Consider the following 21,385-nt stretch of genomic DNA (forward strand, 5'->3'; position numbering starts at 1 on the left):
CTCACAATACTAGAATCTGGGGGCATACAATGGAGCTGAAGACTGGGAGATTTAGAATGGAGAAAAAGAAATATTTCTGCACCCAACACATAGGTAAATTGTGGAATTCACTCCACACACACACCCAGAAGGTCGTGGTGGCCACCAGCTTGGTTAGGTTTTAAGAGAGGATTTGACAAATTCATGGAGGATAAGGCTATCAATGGCTACTTGTAATTGATGATTATATCCTTTCTCCTGTATCGGAAGGACCAGTTGCTGGGAACTACATGAAAGGAGAGAGCGGTTGCCCTTATGTCCTTTTTACAGGCTTCCCATAGTCATCTGGTTGGCTACTGGTTGGCTGCTAGTCTAGGCAGGACTGCCTTGGGGTTCTGAGACTGGTGGAGTGACTCTCCATGCTTGGGAGAAAGCTGGGGAGAAATACTGAGTTGCTTTTGCTTCCCTACAGCAAAATGACTCAAGTTCCTGCTTGGGGGAAGCATCTGAAGAACTTCCAGGGAAGCCAAGTGTGCAAAAAGATTTCTCAGGTCTCCAAATTTTGCAATGCAGTTCTCCAAAGACTGCGTACAAAACATGTGTACAGTACTATTGTATCTTACATGGGCATTCTGTTCCAAGGGTTCCATGTATACATGAAAATTGTGAGTACCCAAACCCTCAGAGGCACCTTCACGGCTAATGGGTGAGGGGGAGAGAGAGAGAAACCCACATACTCCCAGTGCTCAAGTAGCAAGTAGGCCTTGCCCAGCAAGCAGGGCAAAAAGCTTACACTTGTTTGCACACTGGGTAACCCAAGGGGACCTCTCTGCCTTGAGCTTGGGGTAAGGCCTGCTCAGGACTCTGGCTCTGAGATGCTCGCGTGAGATCTCACAGGGCTCTGGGACGCTCGTGTGAGTGGACTCAGTGCACAAAGAGCTTTTAAGCTGTCAGCCTGGCTTGGGTTTAGTGCGCACAGATTCAACCAGCCCGCCTTCAACTACGTGTGGTTGAAACCGCACAAGTTAACTGCACATAGCATGCGCTTGTACTGTATATTAGGAGAAAGTGAGCCTAAAAAATGGGCACGTCCGTGGAAATCACATGCAAAAATGCTTTTCTTTGGGGGAAGAGGAGTGCTTGCAAGAACGGGTATGTTCGGCATACAAAAACATGTAGCTTAGGAGAAATGTGCACTAAAATTGATGATCAATTTTGATTAGGACTTCAAAAGAAAAACCTGATGCACAGAAGCGCAGAACTAAAGTTAGGACTGGAACAATGAGAAACTGAAACTAATACATTTGTACGTCTCTAAGTGGAAGGCAGGGCTAGAATTCTCATCCCAGAATATATATACAGTGGTACCTTGGGTTACGAACTTAATTCGTTCCAGAGGACCGTTCTTAACCTGAAACCGTTCTTAACCTGAGGCGCGCTTTCGCTAATGGGGCCTCCTGCTGCCGCCATGCTGCCAGCACGCGATTTCCGTTCCCATCCTCGGGCAAAGTTCTCAACCTGAGGTAGTACTTCTGAGTTAGTGGAGTTTGTAACCCAAAGTGTTTGTAACCCAAGGTACCACTGTATATATTTGACACTTAATGGACACACCTGCAGTGTGCCAACCTGAAAGGCGAAAGGGAGTTTTGTTGGGAGGGGAACTGTTGATTATACCATTTGCTCCTCCTGTGGGTTACCCAAGTAGTTTGAAAAGCGGAATAGACTAGTGGTTATACCCCAGTTCTGTCCGTCTGACACCATCCTTTGGTTTAAGCACATTCCTCACCCCCTACCAACTGCCCTTTGCTGGTCTCCCTCGTATGGTTTGGTGTTTTTTTTAAAGGTACAAAGTGTCCTTTTACTGAGCTGATCAATTCAGAAAGGGGCTAGTACTAAGCCGAGAATATTTGGATAAACTTGTCAGCCCTTGAAGACAAGAAAAGGTCTTTTGTCCGTAAAATTGGGGGGGTTGGGGAGGAGAGAGAGAGACCCATTACAGTACTGTAGGATCAGTTGAGTGTATCCAATAAAAACTTAGTTTGGCATAGGGTTAAAAATAAAATAAAATAAGAAGGTGATTGGGGTGTCTAACGGGTCTTAAGTGTGTTTGATTTATTTATTGGAACGTAAGCCTGACATCCTATTGCACGCTCAGATTCAGCAAAGGCCTTCTTAAGACGACTGTCCATTGACAATGGGGACTTTGTATGAAGTTGAGAGGAGAGTCTGTAAGGCAGGGGACAAGCGACCCAATAGGCAAAGGAAGGGAAACCCAGAAGGCGAATTTATTTTGCCTGGATTTAGCAACACTTTATGGGGTTTATTATTAGTGTTGTGAAGGACCACCAAGGGCTTCCCCACTGTCGTCGTCCCCACAGTATGGTTGCCTCCTGCATGCTTGCAGGATCAGTGCCCCAGTCACAGCAGGGTTTGCTGGGTGGTGGGAATGTTTGCAGCTAGACAAGACACAGGGCAAGACCCTGGCAGTCCTTCTCAATAAGAGAGCCAGTGCGGTGTAGTGGTTAGGGTGCTGGACTTTGACCTGGGAGACCAGGGTTCAAATCCCCACTCGCCGGGGTGACCTTGGACCAGTCAGTGGCATAGTGGGGGGCGGCACTGGGGGTCTGTGGCCCCAGGTGCATTTTTTTGAGGGGGCACGTGGCAAGACGCCCCAGCGATAGGCTCTCTCATTGGAGCCTGGCTCCAGTGAGCGAGGGAGTTATGGAGACAGCTTCCTTGCGTGATGGCCCAACACCGCTAGCCGGCTGCAGCTCCACTCCTGGGTCAGGTCTGACCTGGGGTCGTAGAGGAGAAGGAGAAAAATGAGGACCAAAGGGAACCCAAAATTGACTAATAATAATAATAATAATAATAATAATAATAATTTATTTATACCTCGCCCCCCGCCCATCTGGCTGGATTTCCCAACAAAACACTAATATACAATAACCTAACTAAAATACAATAACAATATTCATCCATTTGTAGCTGGAGCTGATGGGAGCTGGCATCCAACAATATCTGGAGGGCCACAGGTTCTCCAACTTGTGGTGCAAATAATATTCAGAAGCTTTCTTTCTTTGCACCTTCTGAAAAAAGCAGAAGATGTGTTTGCTGGCAGGAAAAAAAAGGAGGCGATGGCAATAATCTTGCAAAATAACAATAATCATTAAAGGTTATGAGGACACGGCTTCTTTCCACAATTGTAGCACTCTTGTTGCCTCGCTGAACATAATTTCCTGCTTTACTAAAACCCCACTCTCCTTGCTGCTCTCAGTAGCTGCTCTGGGAGGGCGCAGTTTATTCCTCTCCCTCTGCTGGCAATTTCAAAACACAGAACTCTCTGCTTCAAACGTGTAAAGTTGTGGTCAGCTCTGTGGTTCGCTCTGCAACCCTTTGCCCTGTGAACTCCTGCAGTTTAATGGTAGCACATTTAAAAAGTGAAAACCCACACCGGATCTCAGACCAATGTTTTCTCATTTCAACTGCCAGAGCACTTGTGAGGTTTGCTGACATGGGACTATAAACCGGCAAGGAGGACCCGGCAAGCTTTTTTGGGTGGGTGGAGAGGGCTGCCGCTTTGTGCCGCTGCTCAAATCCACACCCATTTCCAGGGCTGGCCTTAGATCAAAGGGTCCGCCCCCCCCCCCCCCAGGTGAGCAATGTCATCAGTGGTGCATCATGTACACACACCCTATGTCTCCATTTTATTCAGCTGTTGGATACTTAAATTTTGTTCCTGTATTTATGGATTGCTTTCCTTTATTCTCAAGGAAATGGAACTTAATGGATTGCTTTCCTTTATTCTGAAGGGACGCAGGTGGCGCTGTGGGTTAAAGCCTCAGCGCCTAGGACTTGCCGATCGAAAGGTTGGCCGGTCCCGCTGCTCGGTCCCAGCGCCTGCCAACCTAGCAGTTCGAAAGCACCTCCGGGTGCAAGTAGATAAATAGGGACTGCTTACCAGCGGGAAGGTAAACGGCGTTTCCGTGTGCGGCTCTGGCTCGCCAGATGCAGCTTTGTCACGCTGGCCACGTGACCCGGAAGTGTCTCCGGACAGCGCTGGCCCCTGGCCTCTTAAGTGAGATGGGCGCACAACCCCAGAGTCTGTCAAGACTGGCCCGTATGGGCAGGGGTACCTTTACCTTTACCTTTACCTTTACCTTCCTTTATTCTGATGCACATGATTTAGTCCTATAATAACATTTGATGTGGGACACTAGCAAGCAGGCCTTGAGTGCAACCGTGCTCTCCCTACTTGGCTCAGTTGGTCAGAACATGGTGCTGACAACGCCAAGGTTGCCGGTTTGATCCCCATATGGGACAGCTGCATATTCCTGCATTGCAAGGGGGGGTTTGGACTAGATGCTACAATTCTATTATTCTACTTATTCCTGGTGTGGTGACTGGTATCCGTAGTGCCTCCCACAGCAGGACAGATAACAGAAAGTACTTTTTCATGCAAAGCACACTTCAGCTATGGAACTTGATCCTACAAGAGGCAATGATGGCTACCGACTTGAATGGCGATTAGACAAATTCATGGAGGGAAAGGCTATTGATGGCTACTAGCTACAGTGGTACCTCGGGTTACAAACGCTTTGGGTTACAGACTTCGCTAACCCAGAAGTAGTACCTCGAGTTAAGAACTTTACCTCAGATGATCAGAACCCTCCGAACTTGAAGCATGGGAAGTCCTATTAAAAAAAAATTATAATTTGGCAGAATATTTGGGTTATTTGATATGTATATACATATAATTTGGAATATTTAATGTGATTTGATTGGATTGTTAAAGTAAAAATTTAATAAAAATGATATTTATTTTTTTAAAAAAAGAACTTTACCTCAGGATGAGAACAGAAATCGTGCGCCGACAGTGCAGCAGCAGCAGGAGGCCCCATTAGCTAAAGTGGTACCTCAGGTTAAGAACGGTTTCAGGTTAAGAATGGACCTCCGGAACGAATTAAGTACGTAACCAGAGGTACCACTGTACTATGACTTTGCTGTCCCTCCATGATCAGAGGCAGCAATGCTTCTCAATGCCCATTGCTGGAAACCAGAGGAGGGGGAGGTGCTCTTGTGCTCAGATCCTGCTTCCAGGCTCTCCAAATGCATATGGTTGGCCACTGTAAGAACAGGATGTTGCAGTAGATGGGTCATTGGCCTGATCCAGCAGGTTCTTCTTATGTTCTCAACACAGCCATTGTAGCGAGGAGCTATTGATAGGCTTACCGTCCATCAGTTTGCCCCATCCTCTTTTAAAGCAACCCAAGGCTTTGAACTAAGAACGTAAGAAGGGCCCTGCATCATCTAATGAACCAAGGCTCCATCTAATCTTGACTCCCTCAGTGGTGAACCTTTGGGAAGCCCACATGCAGTGCATGAAGGAACCAGCCCCAACCATTTCACTGTCACGGTTGAAGAACCTATTCCACCACAACGCCCCCTTTCCCTTTAAAAGAGACTGGCTGTATCCAGGTCCTACTCAAAGTAGACCCACTGAAGTTAATGGACGCACGTGAGCCATAGCCGTTAATTCGAATCTATTTCTTTCTTTATTACATTTACATCCTGCCAAATTCTGTGTGCCTGTGGGTTGCCAAATTCTGTGCGACTGCCATAAAACTTTGGGAACAAGTTGTAGTACCAAATTGATTAAGGTTTTAAATGATAATTTTAGGTTATATTTTAGTGATCAAGATTTAATATGTTTTTTTAACTGCCGCTATATCTGAATTGTCTCTGTTATATCCAATTGTAATACAATGTATTCCTTTTGTGTTTTATGATTTTCCTGATATTGTAAGTGACCCGGAACTGATCTGTGACCGTAATAATAAAATTCTATTCTATTTATTTACATCCCGCCTTTCCTCCAGGGAGCTTAAGGGGGCATACCTAGTTCTTCTCCTGCTCCTCATTTTTATCCTCACAACAACACCTGTGAGGTAATTCTGCTGAGAGGCAGTGACTGGCCAGGGCCACCCCATGAGCTTCAAGTCCTGGTCTGCTAGGTCCTAGGGATTTGATTCCTGGTCTCCTAGGTCCTCATATACCACACTGGGCCTTCCGCAAGTAGGACTAGCATTGGCTACAACCCTATGTAAACCAAAGGCCATCTCTACGTCCCATGCCAGCGAATTCCACGCCTCAGTCCCATAAGATAACTGAACATGAGAAAGCAGAAATGGCCAGCCTAAGGAATGATGCAGAAGAGTGAGGCAATCAAAACAACATGCCTGGAGGTGGGGGCTGGGGGGGGGCCTGAGGTGGACAGAGTTGAGCCCAGACAAAAGTGATGAGTGAAGAAATGCAGAGACAGCCAGCAAAGCATTGCATTGTCACCTCTTGTCAAGGAGTAGAATCCTTTCCCTCCCCCAGCTCCACACAGACAGCTGCCTTCCCTTTCATCACCTCCCCAGTTTCCCTATCTGGGTCCACACAGGAGGCTTTGATAATACAGAAATAACCCAAGCGGAAGATGTGTTGTTGTTTTTTGAAAACACCGTGGTTAGTATCAAGGTAGACTCAGAGGAGACCCATTGGGTTGTACCCAATATCAATCCTACCCTGAGTAGTCACACTGAAATGAACGAACGTGATGAACTAGGGTCTTTCCATTTCTACAAATCAATTCTGGGTAAGACTTAAGGAAAGGTAAAGGGACCCCTGACCATTCGGTCCAGTCGTGGCAGACTCTGGGGTTGCGGCGCTCATCTTGCTTTATTGGCCGAGGGAGCCGGCGTACAGCTTCTGGGTCATGTGACCAACACGACTATGCCGCTTCTGGCGAACCAGAGCAGCACACGGAAACGCCATTTACCTTCCCACCAGAGTGGTACCTATTTATCTACTTGCACTTTGACATGCTTTTGAACTGCTAGGTTGGCAAGAGCAGGGACTGAGCAACGGGAGCTCACCCCATTGCGGGGATTCAAATTGCCGACCTTCTGATCGGCAAGTCCTAGGCTCTGTGGTTTAACCCACAGCACCACCCGTGTCCCTTGGGTAAGACTTAGCCATCTTCAAATATTTGAAGGGCTGTCACATGGAAGATGGAGCAAGTTTGCTTTCTGCTGCTCCAGGGGGTGGAGCCCAAGCTGATGGGTTCCCATTGCAAGGAAGGCGATTCTGACTGAACGTTAGGAAGAACTTTTTGACTGTAAGAGCTCTTCGAAAGTGGGAACGACTCCTTCGGCAGGTGGTGGCCTCTCCTTCATTGGAGACTTTTAAACAGAAGTGGGGTGACCATCTTGTCCGAGATTCTTCTGGACACCCCTGTCCCCTGCCCTCCCCCTTTCCCATTCACTAGCTTTGCGGGTTTGGGAGATACTTATCTGCAAAAGCAGAGATGTCATTTTCTGCTTGCCAAAGGTCCAAATCGTTCTTGCAAGGTACGCAAATCATTGTTGCACGCACTGGGTTTTTCCACATTCAGCTAATTGTACATTGTATTCATCATCCATAAAAAAACCCCAGACATCTCTCAAAGCAGGAGGCTTTGAAGGTTAACACTTCCACACCTTGAATGGAGCCCAGAACATCCCAGGAACTTAGTCCAAGTTAGTACTGTTAAGCCTGCTCTGCTTCTTAGAGTAGTGAAAAGTTTTGAAGGCCCAACACTTTCAAAACTTTGATTTCCGTAGGAAGGAGATCCCTGGCATTTTGTAGTAGTTGTGTTTATTTACAAATATACAGGTGGGGTGTGGAGCAACAGGCTGCCTTTTGGAGCACTTAAGTTGTGTGCCTACACAATAAGTACTCCAAAAGGCATAGTTGCTGCTATGTCAGGTCTCTAGGGCAATGGCTGCTACCCTAAAATGCATTCAGAGCTCAATGTTTAGTTCTCTGTGTTACTCACCTCCTCCTTAAAACTGCAACCGGCCTGGATTACATCATCTTTATCCCCCCCCCCCCCAAAAACCCCAATACACTCATACCTCAGGTTACAGATCCTTCAGGTTGCATTTTTTCAGGTTGCGTACCGCCAAACCCCGTAAGTACCGGAACGGGTTACCTCCAGGTTTGGGCGGTCTCACACGCACAGAAATGCTAAATCACACTTTGCACATGCACAGAAGCGCCGAATTGCAACCCGTGTGTGTGCAGATGTGCCGTTGCGGATGTGGCGGGTTGCGGACGTGCATCCCACACAGATCACGTTCGCAACCCGAGCGTCCACTGTAGAAGCAATTGTGGCTATATATTTAGCACCCCAGGCAATACATCACCTGTGTTTGTCTAACAAAGGGATCCAGGCCAGACCTGTCTGGGTCCCAATTTCAAGCATTCCTGCTCTTGCACAAACTCCCAGGTTTACAACAGTGATACCCTAACCACCATGCACCAAACCCCAGCCAATAGCCTGGGAGTCATGTCTTATCCCAGCTGCAGTTCCTTAACCGTACTCACAACTCTGAACCACATTGCAGTAATCACACTGGGGAAGTACCCAAGCTCTTGAGAACACTCACTTGCCTCTGCAAAAAAGAAAGAAAGAAGAGGGTGTGTGTGAAAAATCTTTGCTACCTGTCTGCAGATACTCTCACATAACTTGCTAGCTTTCCTGTGTGAAGAAAGTAGAGGCTCTTTGAGAAGAGAAAGAGAGAGAAACAGAAAACAACCGCGATTTTTTAAAAGGTCACCGCCATCATTTTATTTCCCACACTTGCACATTTGTATCTTCTAAGTATCTGTGAGCATGTCTGTCATCAGGGCTTCTGTTAATCGCAACTGGGCTTCTGTTCTTAGGCTTCAGCTGAGATAACTTGCCTTTGCCCAGTCTTCTGCAACCTGGTGCCCTCCAAATGTTGCTGGACTCCATCTCCCACAATCCCAGGCGATTGGCTCTGTCAGCATGGGCCAGTGGAGTTTAATATTATCTGGAGGGCACCAGGTTGGGGAAGGTTGCTTAGATTGACAATGAAGCATGCTGCCTTTTAATCAACCCCATTCTCTCTTTCAGTGTACTTTAAAAAGGGGAAGAGGAATCTGGATCCATCTCTGCCCAAAAGCCACACCCTTTGACCTCAAACTCAAACGTGTAGTGACTGATTGTAATTGTAGCGAGGTTAAAGGCACTCTGTGTATGCCCAGAAATACTATTTGTAGCAATCACACACAGGGCCCCCGAACGTTTGACGGTCTATTGAGCCTGTGCCACCACTGTGATTGCTTTTTCCACTGCCAGCACCCCATATCTCACAGGGACACTCGGAGTCCAGTCAGTTGTTGACATAAACAAATAATCAAGTTTATTTTTAAATGCAGGAACAAGCTTATGGTTTCAGTTAATTTTTCTCTTGTCAGTTTCTTATTCTTAGTTTCTAACAACTCCAAACTGATTATTCCAACTAACTATCTGACTCCACTTAACAATTCCTCTCACTGCCTCACAATACAACTCTACCAACCCACTGCCTATTCCTCCCTCTTCCTTCTTCAACTCCCAAACCTCAACTTTTATTCCCCCCTTGCATTCTCACTGGCCAATCACACCACACCTATTTTAACCCTTTCCTTATGACCCATCCTAGGAAGCAAACACCACACTTTGTTCAAGGGGCTGGTTTTCATAAGCAACCCAGCTACAGTGGTACCTCGGGTTAAGTTCTTAATTTGTTCCGGAGGTCTGTTCTTAACCTGAAGCTGTTCTTAACCTGAAGCACCACTTTAGCTAATGGGGCCTCCTGCTGCCGCCGCGCCACCAGAGCAGTATTTCGGTTCTCCTCCTGAAGCAAAGTTCTTAACCTGAGGTACTATTTCTGGGTTAGCGGAGTCTGTAACCTGAAGCGTATGTAACCTGAAGCGTATGTAACCCGAGGTACCACTGTACTGGCTTATCCATTTTTTTCCACATAAGCCCTTCTGTGTGAAGGATTTCAGGGTAAAACTCGGGCATAAATTGCTTGATTCAGGGATGCAGCCCACAGTATAAAAACATGTCGTCGGTCCATCTGGCTCAGTATTGTCTATCCTGGCTGGCAGCAGCTCTCCAGGGTTTCCAGGGAGAGAGGCCTCTCTGAGCCCTACCTGGAGATGCCAGGGATTGAACTCTGGAGCCATTACATTCAAGGCAGATGCTCTACCATGGAGCTATGGCCTTTGGTATGGTTATGGCAGCATAGCTCCTTTGCCAGAGGAATCAAAATTGTGGATGTCACCGTAGGCAGGAACTATGCACTTTCTCAGTTTGCACAAAGGAAGCAAGGCCAAGAGAGGTTGTGAGTTCCAAGACGCAACTGATTTTTCCAGAACAATTTGACCTGGCCAATAAATGTTGGACTGCTTTTCTCCCTCCCACCCTGCTTATGTCTTTACTTAAAGACTTACAGCAGGGGTAGGGAGCCTCCGGCTCTGGGGCCCAATGCAGCCCTCAACCCCCTCCATTTGGCCCTCAGAACTCTCCCCAGTCCACAGCCCTCACTAGGACTGCTTCAGATTCTGCTTGAGCATTTGAATGTGTCCCTGAACTCTTGATAATGCCCCATGCTTACATGGATGGAGAATAGAGAGGGGATCCATGTGTGGGTATGTGTATAAAGCAAACTGCTGCACAAAGGTAAATTTTTGCCACGGTTGTTCTTCCCACTTCTGCCCTTGGTACCATGTGGCCCTCTGGAGATTGCTTTGAAAGGAATGCGGCCCTCCAGCTGAAAAGCTGTTCCCAACCCCTGGCTTATGGTCTTCCAATTTGGTTATTTAACACTGCTTTCTCTTTCAGATTGGCGATGACCTGGGCACTGAGAAATTCTGCGTCGATGCCAACCAGACAGGAAACGGGAACTGGCTGAAGTACATCCGGGTGGCTTGCTCCAGCGAAGAACAAAACCTAGCCGTGTGTCCTGTGAATGACCAGGTATGATCTGGCTCCATTGAATCCACTTCTCTTCCCCATGTCATCTTGTGTCTCTGCTGCTGTGATGAATCTTTGGGAGCCAGTTGGGCAGTGAGAGTGGAGTTAAGTGTATCACAGGAGAAAGTTCTGATGATTTATCATTTGAATTGATAAATGGTTGCATTTAAAAAGAAGAACCAGAACACTACAGCAAAGTACCCCAAGTATAACACGCAACAATATTCTCGAAAATCTGCTGATCGGTTACCACGCCAGATTCAAGGCGGGACCAGATTACCCACTTGAGTGCATTGACCTGAGGAACTGGCACTTTTAGAAGTGGTTCCATGCTGGCGAGTAATCAAACTTTCCTTGTTATCTTGGGATGTAATAATGATGCCAACTTGCAGCTGTTGTAAAGGTTGCGAACGCATTGTGCATTAGGGGAATAGGGTTCCCAGGCCTCCAGGTCTTACCTGACAATAATTCATAATGATAATTTTTATACCCTGCCCGCATGGCTGGGTTGCCCCAGCAACTCTGGGTAGCTAATAGCATATATGAAACATATAGTGAAACGCCAGACATTTAAAACTTCCCTAAACAGGACTGCCTTCAGATGTCTTCTCAAAGTTATGTAATTCTTTATCTCATTGACATCTGATGGGAGGGCATTCCACAGGGAGGGTGTCACTACCAAGAAGGCCTTCTGCCTGGTTCCCTGTAATTTTGCTTCTCGCAGTGAGGGAACCACCAGAAGGCCCTCGGAGGAGAACCTCAGTGTCTGGGCTGAGTGATGGGGGTGGAGATACTTCTTCAAGTATACTGGGCCAAGGCCATTTAGGGCTTTAAAGGTCAGCACCAACACTTTGAATTGTGCTCGTCGCCATTTCAACAGTACAGTCATTTGCCAAAGCGAAGAAGAGGCGAACAATCTATTTCATCTCTGTGGGTCTCCAGCAAGGGCAGGATCCTGTAGCGTACTTCGGCGACAAAAAAAATCAAATAGAGGAACTTAGCTACTGTCTTGGTGATCTCCTGGTCTCTCCCCTGTAATAAGAAGCGTATAACCTCTGTCTCTGCTTTCCATATTGGAATACATAGATGGTCTAGAAATTGTTGGCGGAGATCATCATACATTTTACATTTAAGGGCCATGTGAGCTAGAGTTTCCACCAGGTGGGCATCCCATGGGCAAATCCTTAGAAGGGTTAGAATTGAACCTAGCCAGCGAAAAACAGGCGAAACAGTTTGTGGGCAGGTAGGGTCTCAGCCGGCGTACCAGATGGAGCTGGTAGACAGCTACTTTGGACACAGAATTGACATGCACAGTTCTGAGTCCAAAATGACTCCCAGACTGCACACCTGGTCCTTCAGGGGCACAGCTACCTGAAGTCTCCAGGTTTGCTTTGACCCTTCCAGGTGGCTGGTGGAAGGCCTGAATTTTCAGGTGGGCAAGAGTATCTAATAAGCAAGAGTATCTAATAACAATTTTAAAAATCACTAAGAAGACTTTGCATGCAGCTTGTAGGCTTCAGCCTGGCAGGAGCTGGCTGCACTCTGAGGAGGTTGCCCTCCTCTGCTCCCCTCTTCCAATTAACCTCCATCTCCAGGACCTGCCCCCATGACATCACCAAGGGCCATTCCTAGGTCTCAGGTTTGGGCCCTGGAATTTCAGGGTCCAGGTTGCTCCTGATCTGGCAACCCCAGAGAGGAGCAGGAGCCTCCTGACAACTCTCAGCACCCTTAACAAACTATAGTTCCCAGGATTCTTTAGGGAAAGCCATGACTGTCAAAGTGGTCTCACAGTGCTTTAGATGTGCAGTGCAAATGGCACCTAGCCCATCCAAGCACAAAGGCTGCGCTAGTTAATTGTTGATTTCAAATGATGATCCTGAGTGAAATGCAGAGATAAGACTTCCACCTATCAAATTAAAATCCTGGCCCTTTCACCCCGGATATCTGCTTATTGCCATTCTTGCAAATCGAGCATGGCGAACTACCTACCCCTTGCTTTCAGCTTGCAAGAAAAAATACCTGCCATCACACTGTATGGCTTTTAAAGAAGCTTGTGGTGTGTTTTGGATGGGGGCAAGAGGCAGGTCCAACTTTCTGGATCATTTGGCGCAGTGGTTTTTCATTCCTGTAGGGCGCCTATGGAGGGAAGGCGGCCAAAAGGCAGGGAAACCCTCCTGCAACCTGTTGACTCTGCTCTTTCTAGAACACACAATCTTCTTGGATAATGGGCAGGGGAGCAGCCCAAATGGTATAGAGAGCCAATGTGGTGTAGTGGTTAAGAACAGTAGATGCATAATCTGGTGAACCGGGTTTGCTTCCCCGCTCCTCCACATGCAGCTGCTGGGTGATCTTGGGCCAGTCACACTTGTCTGAAGTCTCTCAGCCCCACTCACTTCACAGAGTGTTTGTTATGGGGGAGGAAGGGAAAGAAGAATGTTAGCCACTTTGAGACTCCTTCAGGTAGCGATAAAGCGGGGTATCAAATCCAAACCCTTCTTCTTCTCTTCTATAATAGCTCCTTCCACGTGTTTTTTCTCTGGCTGGAAACAAGAGCTAATGGGAGCTGGAGTGGCTTGCAGTGTGAGCACCCATGCCGCTGTAGACTCTGGGGGGACAGGTTTGGCAGGTTTCTTGGAGTGCCGCAAAAACCAAAAGCGCCTTTTGAGTAGTGGCAATTGTGGCACTTTGGCTCATTTCAGATGTAACAGCAAAATGCTAAGTCATAAAAAAAACAAAAAAACGCTGATCGGTTCTTGAGCTTCAGCAGTCAAAGTCATAACAGAAGTCACTGCTGCTGTGGATGTTTGAAACTGCAGTTTTAGTTTCGGAGCATTAAATAGCTTTTAGTTTGACTGAAGCCTGAGCTTTCCATCTCCCTCACCCCAATATCTTATTAAGCTGTTTACGCTTCAGGGTTTTTTTTCTGGTTTTGTTTCCGGCACTTGGCAAAACATAGCTATTGTCGATATATGCATATGTATATATTATATAGATACGCAGTTTCTGATATCGAGTACTTTTTAAATGTATGTTGAAAACTGAAAGCTAGCATTCTTGAATCAGCAGGAAGCACTTCCACTATGACCAGTGCTGAGTTGTTTTGTGACATGACCAGGTTTTTTGGGGGGAGGGGTGGGAATCTCCAGTAAATAGATGATTAAAATATGATTTCAGGGTTTTATTATTTATTTATTTATTTATTTATTTATTTATTTATTTATTTATTTATTTATTTATTTTAGCTGAAATGAGGCTCCCAAAGTGAGCATTCAGATAGAAATTCTGTTCAATATGATCAGCTCGTTTGAATGGTCAGCTAGCAAAGGTAGGAAAATAAAGAGCACTTTTTAAAAGGTACAGCCCTAGAGTAGGGTGAGTGGCTTTCTTAATTCTGAAACATCAGTGACCGTGTTGGCAAGAGAGGAAAGTCATTGATTCTAGAGGAAGAAGAGGAGGAGGATATGCTAGGTGTGCTATTTAGCTGAAACCCATTTCAACAAAACAATTTCTGTATTTCTTCTTCCTTTCCTCTTCCCCCTGCAAAAAAATGAAATGAAATGACATCACAACGTTCTTTACCACTTGGTTCCAAAAGGTATTTTTCTGCCTAAACTACTTAATTCCTTTTGGAAATCATTTTGGAAGTGAACCGACAGCGAGGCTCTTGTCGTTTCCCCTCCTCAGATCTCTTCAGTTTCAGAACTTTGGGAGGGCTCCTGTAACAATGAATACTGGGGGAGAAATAACCTCTGAATACTTCATACATGTGTCTGCCTATCTAATCCAGCCTTCCCTAGCCTGGTGCCCTCAAGAATCCAGGCGTTTGGGACTACAAATCCCATCATCCCCCAGCTAGTGCAGCCAGCTGGGTACAGGATCCCAGCCTGGAGCAATAACATTTGCACAGAACATCATACCGTGTCTATATTTACCTAAGGGGCTGTAGTGGATAGTGGAAGCTGTGGCGTTGCTTGGGTGGTGTAGTGGTTAGAGTGTTGGACTAGGACCTGGGAGACCAGGGTTCAAATCCCCACTCAGTCATAAAGCTCCTTGTCACCAAGCTCCTTGAAAAAGTTGGGCTAGAAATACAGTAACTTAATTAATTAATATGGGATGTTTGTATCTGCCCATTACAGTGCAATCTTAGCTATGTCTACTCAGAATCAAGGATGGAGGGGGGGCAGGAGTGCCAGGTTGTGCCCACGGCTGTGCATGCTGCATGGCCCTGGCACCAAAATTTGTGTGTGACCGGCCCCTTCATGGGGAATTTTGTGGGCACCTAGGGCCCCAGGGAGTTGGCACCTGTGGGGGGAGAGATTCACTTTGCATTTAAAGGGGAACCTACCTGATTCATGCGTTCTGATACAATGCACGAACCAAAACACAGCCGTTTGCTGTTATCTGAATTTTGCAATGCAGTTCTCTAGCCAAGTAAAGTGTCCGAAAATGGATACATTAGGGCAAAGTGTCCAGAAAAATGCATATGTTGCTGAAAATAGCATGCAAGACTACAGTATATTTGGACAATTGTGTGGGAAATGTGCATCTTAGGAGAAGTGCACACTAACTTTCTGATCATTTTTCATGAGGATCGAGAGAGAGAGAGAGAGAGAGAGAGAGAGAGAGAGAATTCACAAACTTGGTGTGGGAATGTGGAGAAGGGAACTTCTGGGGAATTCTGGTTCCCCAGAATTATGTCTGGTCTCTGGCAATCTGTTGTTTCTATTGATGGATTGTGACAGCGTCCACCACACCCTTCAGACAATTTCACTGAGGTAGCTTATATTAGCAAAATTGTAATTTTTTAAAAATGCAACAAAATTGTTGAAACAAACCTAATAGATAAAAGCAGCATAGATTAAAAGCCTAGTAATTAAATAATAATAATAATTGCCTGGAGCCAAAATGACTTAAAAGGTGATACCAGGCAGGCTTTCCTATGAAAATTATTCTATATTTGGGGTGCCACTACAAAACATGTCCTCTTTTTGTCACTGCACTGCAGATGACAGAGTCACAAGAAGAAAGGCCCTGTTGTCTGCTTCTTAGTCCAGGCTTATTCCACTACGAGCTGAAACTATTCTTTTTCTTCATTTTCTTACTCATTTCCCTTACCTGCCTAACTTCAGCAAAGTTACTATAGCCTTTGTCTTTGGATCATAACTCTGGGACCAGTTCTTATACCCAAAATCTTGTTCAGAACTATATGTGCAAAGAGTCTTTTAATTCACATTTACATTTTGAATTGTAAGAGTATGCACACATCTAGACTCAAGATTAAAGTACCTTCAAAATAATATTTCCAAATAGTTCAGAAAATTTACAAACATATTCCCAGTAACCAAACGGTACTTACATTTATTACTTCTCCTTAACAAAGCATTTCAGATTATTGGCATTTCCAAGAGAACATTCTGATCGAATTCCCTATTCCAGTAAACTACCGGGAGATTTTCATGAAGCAAACAATACCTGTCTTTATTCATTATGATTAGCAATGTATTTGAGAGTACTGATATTATGCATTAATAATATCTGCATTTATCACCTTCCCAAGTGACTACAGTTTCACCATAAACACATCATTCAACGTTCTGTTTAACTCATCTTTCATAGTTTCATCTCTTGCTATTATCATATGCACAATGGATTTTCTGGCAACCTCTCAATTGTAAAATATTTTACGTAGCCAAACATGGCTCAAAAGACAAACAAACCACCTAGCCAAACAGACACCATTTTGGGGAGATATACGTATGAGATATTATGTTCCATTTCTAAGCATTCTGATAAATCCCTTTGCTCGCTTCTAGAATTTCTGAATCTCCATTCATCCCCACCAAATAGTGATATCACCCACCCACAGTCTCGTCCATCTCCAAAATGTGTATCTCAAATGCCGTAAAGGGGAGGTTCAGAACTAATTAGTGGATACTGCATACTTACTTGGCAGTGAATGGTTTTTGAAACCTGACTATGTCTGGCAAGCTGTTCTGCATCGGGTAAGACAAGGTACTCCTCTGTTACATGTTGTATTCCCCCCTCCTGCCCCCATTCACCCTTGAATTTTCTTTAAGTTGCTGCATCTGAGAGCTTTGTTATATATTTCCAATAGTCACTGGTAGGCATTATTCAGCAAAGATGCATATTTCCCACGTGCTTCTGAGACATTTCATTCATTCATTTTTCTACACTTTAATCATTTCTGGTCCAGTTCTTAGACTGGTTGTGTGTTTCTTATATTGACACTAGCTAAAATAATTACACTCTGGGGTTTAAAAAGTCTTTTTATCAGTTTCAACTGCAAACTCGGGAAATCAGACGTCCTGAGGTTGTTCTGGCATTCTGACCCCCCAGTTTTTGCTAAATGCGTATATTTCTGTACTTTTCTTCTTTCAGATCTTGGGGTGAGGCTTTTTGCGGCATTCTGAACTTGGTATGAGCATCCAAGAGAACGTATCATACTTCAGAAATGCTGTTTTTATTTTTCACGACAAGAGCAAACATTTGTAACACCTACAGTGGAATTAGCAAATTATCCAAATGATAAAAATCTTTGTAGTTAAAAAGAGAAGGCAACACATACTTATCCTCAATAATTTCCAATGCCTTTTTTAAAAATTCAAGTTCGCTAGTTGCCGAAGAAGACAGAATATTGATGGCTCATCCACATTGTCAGAAATGAAACGTTCTCGTAGCTGCAGTAAGGTGACATTAATTTGTGAAAACTACAAAGAGACCCCAGCTTCCTTAAAAGCCTAGTGCACTGAGCCTAGCATGTGCTTTCTTTTACAAGAACCTAGTCTTTCAGATTCACATAGCAGGGAACAGATTTCAGCCATGAATTGCTTGTGTAGCACAAAACTATAGATGCTGACTTGAAACAAGTTTTAGGATGGGACTTGCTCCCAGGTAAGTGTGTCACAGATGGCATCCTGAAGGCCACCTTAGAAATCTTGTCTCTCTTTCTCTCTTTTTTCAAACGGTGAGGAGGAGGATGTTGAAATGGCAGAAAACAGAGTGAAACCAGTAAAATGTAAGCACCTTGACCAGGCAGTTCACAAACCAACAGAATGTTATGCCTAGAAATAATAATAGCAGCAATAGAAATTGCATCAAACTAAGTTCTACTCAGAGCAGACCCACTGAAATCAGTTGAGCCAAGTTAGCCGTGTTCATTAATTTTAGTGAGTCTACTTTGAGTAGGACTAGCATTGGAGTCAAAATATTAATGGTACTACTAGTAGCATTAATCTCTGATATATTTATCTCTGTTGAATATGTTCTAATCCCAGGAATTATAATGAAGAGGGAACTGGGTTCTTGTTGGTTGCTGAGTTTAAAGTTTTGTGGGTTTTTTTAATCTGTTTTCTTTTTGTTTTCTCCACCTCTCAAAAAAAAAAAAACCTGAGGAAGTTTTCAGGCAGTTTCGAAACTCTGGACGCCTGACTCCCATAACCCAAACATCCTTTTCCTTCAAATTGCAAGGGGGCTGCAATCTCTCTCTTACATTCTTAGGGTAAGGAGGCTGGTTTGATAAGAGCTGTGGGTGTGTCTCAGATGTGAAGATTTTAGGTAACCGAGAGAGGATGAAGTGAAAGGAAGACTTTTGCAAGAGAGGGATAATCTGAACTGAGGATGCTGTGTTGCAGATAGATGTATCCCCCACACTCTGCACACACACGCCCTCTCAGCTTCCTGAGGCCCATAATATCTGCTGTTTCCCTCTAATCGCGTACAGAATGGTTTTTGTGGTCAGCTCTCTTGATTCCGGATTAAAGCACCGGGACCCTCTAAATTTAACCTGGGTCTGTCCGATGGGGGATCTTGCACAGCAGAAGCAGGTCAGCGATTTCATTGTTGTTTTCTCTCTCTCTCCCTCTCCCTCTCCTCAGCCCAGCTTTTGTCACCTTGTGTTTGTCAATATGCCTGCATTCTGTGGAACCTTTAAACCTCTGCTTTGCAATGCAGTGTAGATGGAGAGGGGCTGCTAGGGGCTTCTTAACTTTGAATCGTGTCTGGGCCAGGATCTAAAGGACAGCGGACCTAATTCCAATGAAGCTTGAAATCAGTACAACTGCCAACTCATCATGACCCAGCATCATGCCCCTTTCCTCCACCTCACTCGGGAAACTTAATGAAGTTTTACATGCAGGAACAAAAGGCCATCGTAAGCTGATTTCTACAGAATGAAATGATTGGTTCATCTAGTGCAGTATTGTCTACCTTGACAGGTAGTTGCTCTCCAGGGTTTCAGTTAGGAAATATCCCTAGAGAGATGGCAGGGATTGACCCTAGGATCTTCCACACGAAAAGCAGATGCTATCCTTCTGAGCTACAGACCTTCCCCATGTTCTTTGTAGGGATGGGGGAAGAGATTAAATTTGCTTCTAATTGCAATTCCAACCCACCCGATTTCCACTGTTCGAAAGGTGCTCTTTCTCTGATTTTATTTTTATTTTATTTTTGCAATGCACTTCCCCAGCCAAGTAATGTGTACATGCGATGATGAAAAATTCAATGAGGATTGGAAACTTTTCATTAAGTATTTAAAGAACTACTGCAGCAAGATGAAAATGCAAGCAGGATTTGAAATATGAGCAGCAACAGCAGCATGTATTACTAAGATAAACAGGTTAAATTGAATGAATGGAATAGTATAGGCAAAATATGCAGCATTTAAGGAAACCATGGAAGGGGAGGGCGGGAAGCCAATTGACAGAGTAACTTATGGTTTAGGTTAAAATTTGTAAAGTGTTTTTTTTCTCTGTGAAAAATTACTAAATAATAGTTTTTTTAAAAAGAAAATTTACATGCTAAGGTTAAGTCTGCATTGAAATGCACATATTAGTAAAAATAGCATACAAAAATGCATTATATCAGGGAATGTTGCTTTGCAAAAAAGAAAGAAAGAGAAAGGTGTGTATTATTAGAAATGCTAACTAATTTTCTTGAGGAATTGAGGACTGATGCGGGGTTGTTGAGAAGTGGACTTAAGCTTAGGAAAATGAGAAGGTGGAGGAAACCAAAACCGACAGTCTCACTAGACATGTGTCCCCCTAACAAAATGTTGCATCTGTTCAGAGTAGGCCCATTTAAATTAATGGACATAGCTAACTTAGGTCCCATGAATTTCACTGGATTTATTCCCGAGTAAAACGTAGCTGGAGATAACCCATCCGCTCTGAAATTCAACCTTCATGACATTAGATTACCGGACTGATCAACTTCCCCCTGCTCCCAAAAGAAAGCTGGAGATGAACTTTGCAGAATTCCCCTTCAATCTCAGCTCTCTTTAAAAGTCGACCTGTCCACACATTCTCCCACAGTGTGCGAGGAAGGATTCAACCTCGCCTGCCATGAGGTTGTGATCGTTCTTATCTGACTGAGTGGGTGGCGCCTTCTGGAATAAATTTCTATTCATTCTTTTTTGCTGCATTAAAAGATGCTTACAAGGGATTTTGCTGTTGTTTTAGCTTCGGTTTAGCACTTAGGTTTATTTGAGGAATAAGGTCCTTCCTTTATGTATCTACCTTCAAGGAAGCTTTCGAGAGATGGCTCTAACTCTTGCTAGGTGGAAGGAAGGAAGGAAGGAAGGAAGGAAGGAAGGAAGGAAGGAAGGAAGGAAGGAAGCGGTAGGATATACAGTATACCAGTTTTGGGGAAGTGATTCCCTTGCCGCTCAACATCCTTTTCATTGGTAAACGGTGCCCTCTAGCGGGCGAACGAAAAGCACGGATGCACCCCCTCAGAGAACGTGAGAATGCCTTTCAAAATAAAGGTCCATAAATCCAACAAGTTAAAAAGCAGCAGTTCGTGATCCAGCCTTATCCATTTATTAAAATTATATCTGACAGGCTATTTGGGTAAATCTGGGTGAGATGTGTCAGAAATGGGTTCACTTTGAAAAGCAGAGGGTAAACCAAAGCAGAGGAGAAACAATAGTTGTTTTGTGCCTATAAGGCCAACAAGGAATGAAATACTGCTCCTTCTGTCTTGCACGGGGTGGTATATATCACACACTGAATGAATCATTCTTTGAGCACAACGGAATTTCAGCATTTCCTTAGGAGCTGCTTAGAGGCATCACCAAATATCGGCTAAAACCAAATTCAGAGTGAATTCAAAGCTTCTGAAACAGCTGTGTGATTTTCCAGGGAACATTTGGTGGTGGTGATGGGGGAAAAGATTATAGATTATCCCCAGGACCGCTGCATGCCACCAAAGTCATTTTGCTTCTGAGGAACAATAAGATTAGTAGTAACGATATATGTGCAGCCTATGTTGTCACATAGACTTTATTCGGTCTTCTGCTGTGTTGTGTTTTAATTGTCGGTGTGGATTGCACACCGTCATTTTAATCTTTGTTTTGTAATATTTTATAACATATGCGTGTTGTTAAGCATTCCAGGAAAAAGGACAGGATAAAAGAATGAGAAATCAATAATATTGCAGGTTGCTTTAGGTTCTTAATGCAAGTTTCTTTCTTTCTCTCCCTTTATCTACACCTTTATAGCTACCTGTTTCTAAGAGTGCCACTTTGCAGAGCAA

At 44.6% G+C, this 21,385-nt stretch overlaps 1 protein-coding gene across 6 annotated transcripts in view; it reads left to right on the plus strand.

Annotated features, from left to right (window-relative positions):
- Positions 1 to 21,385, plus strand: part of PRDM16 (PR/SET domain 16) — a 440,541-nt gene that overhangs the window by 370,996 nt on the left and 48,160 nt on the right. For all 6 annotated transcript variants that reach the window (XM_083752460.1, XM_083752461.1, XM_083752463.1 and 3 more), the window contains exon 4: positions 10,703 to 10,837. In XM_083752460.1, coding sequence (XP_083608586.1) covers positions 10,703 to 10,837 — 135 coding nt within the window. The remainder of the gene's footprint in view (positions 1 to 10,702; positions 10,838 to 21,385) is intronic.

Source organism: Podarcis gaigeae (genome assembly GCF_964106915.1).
Source record: "Podarcis gaigeae genome assembly, chromosome: 8".
In the NCBI taxonomy this organism is placed as follows: Eukaryota; Metazoa; Chordata; class Lepidosauria; order Squamata; family Lacertidae; genus Podarcis; species Podarcis gaigeae.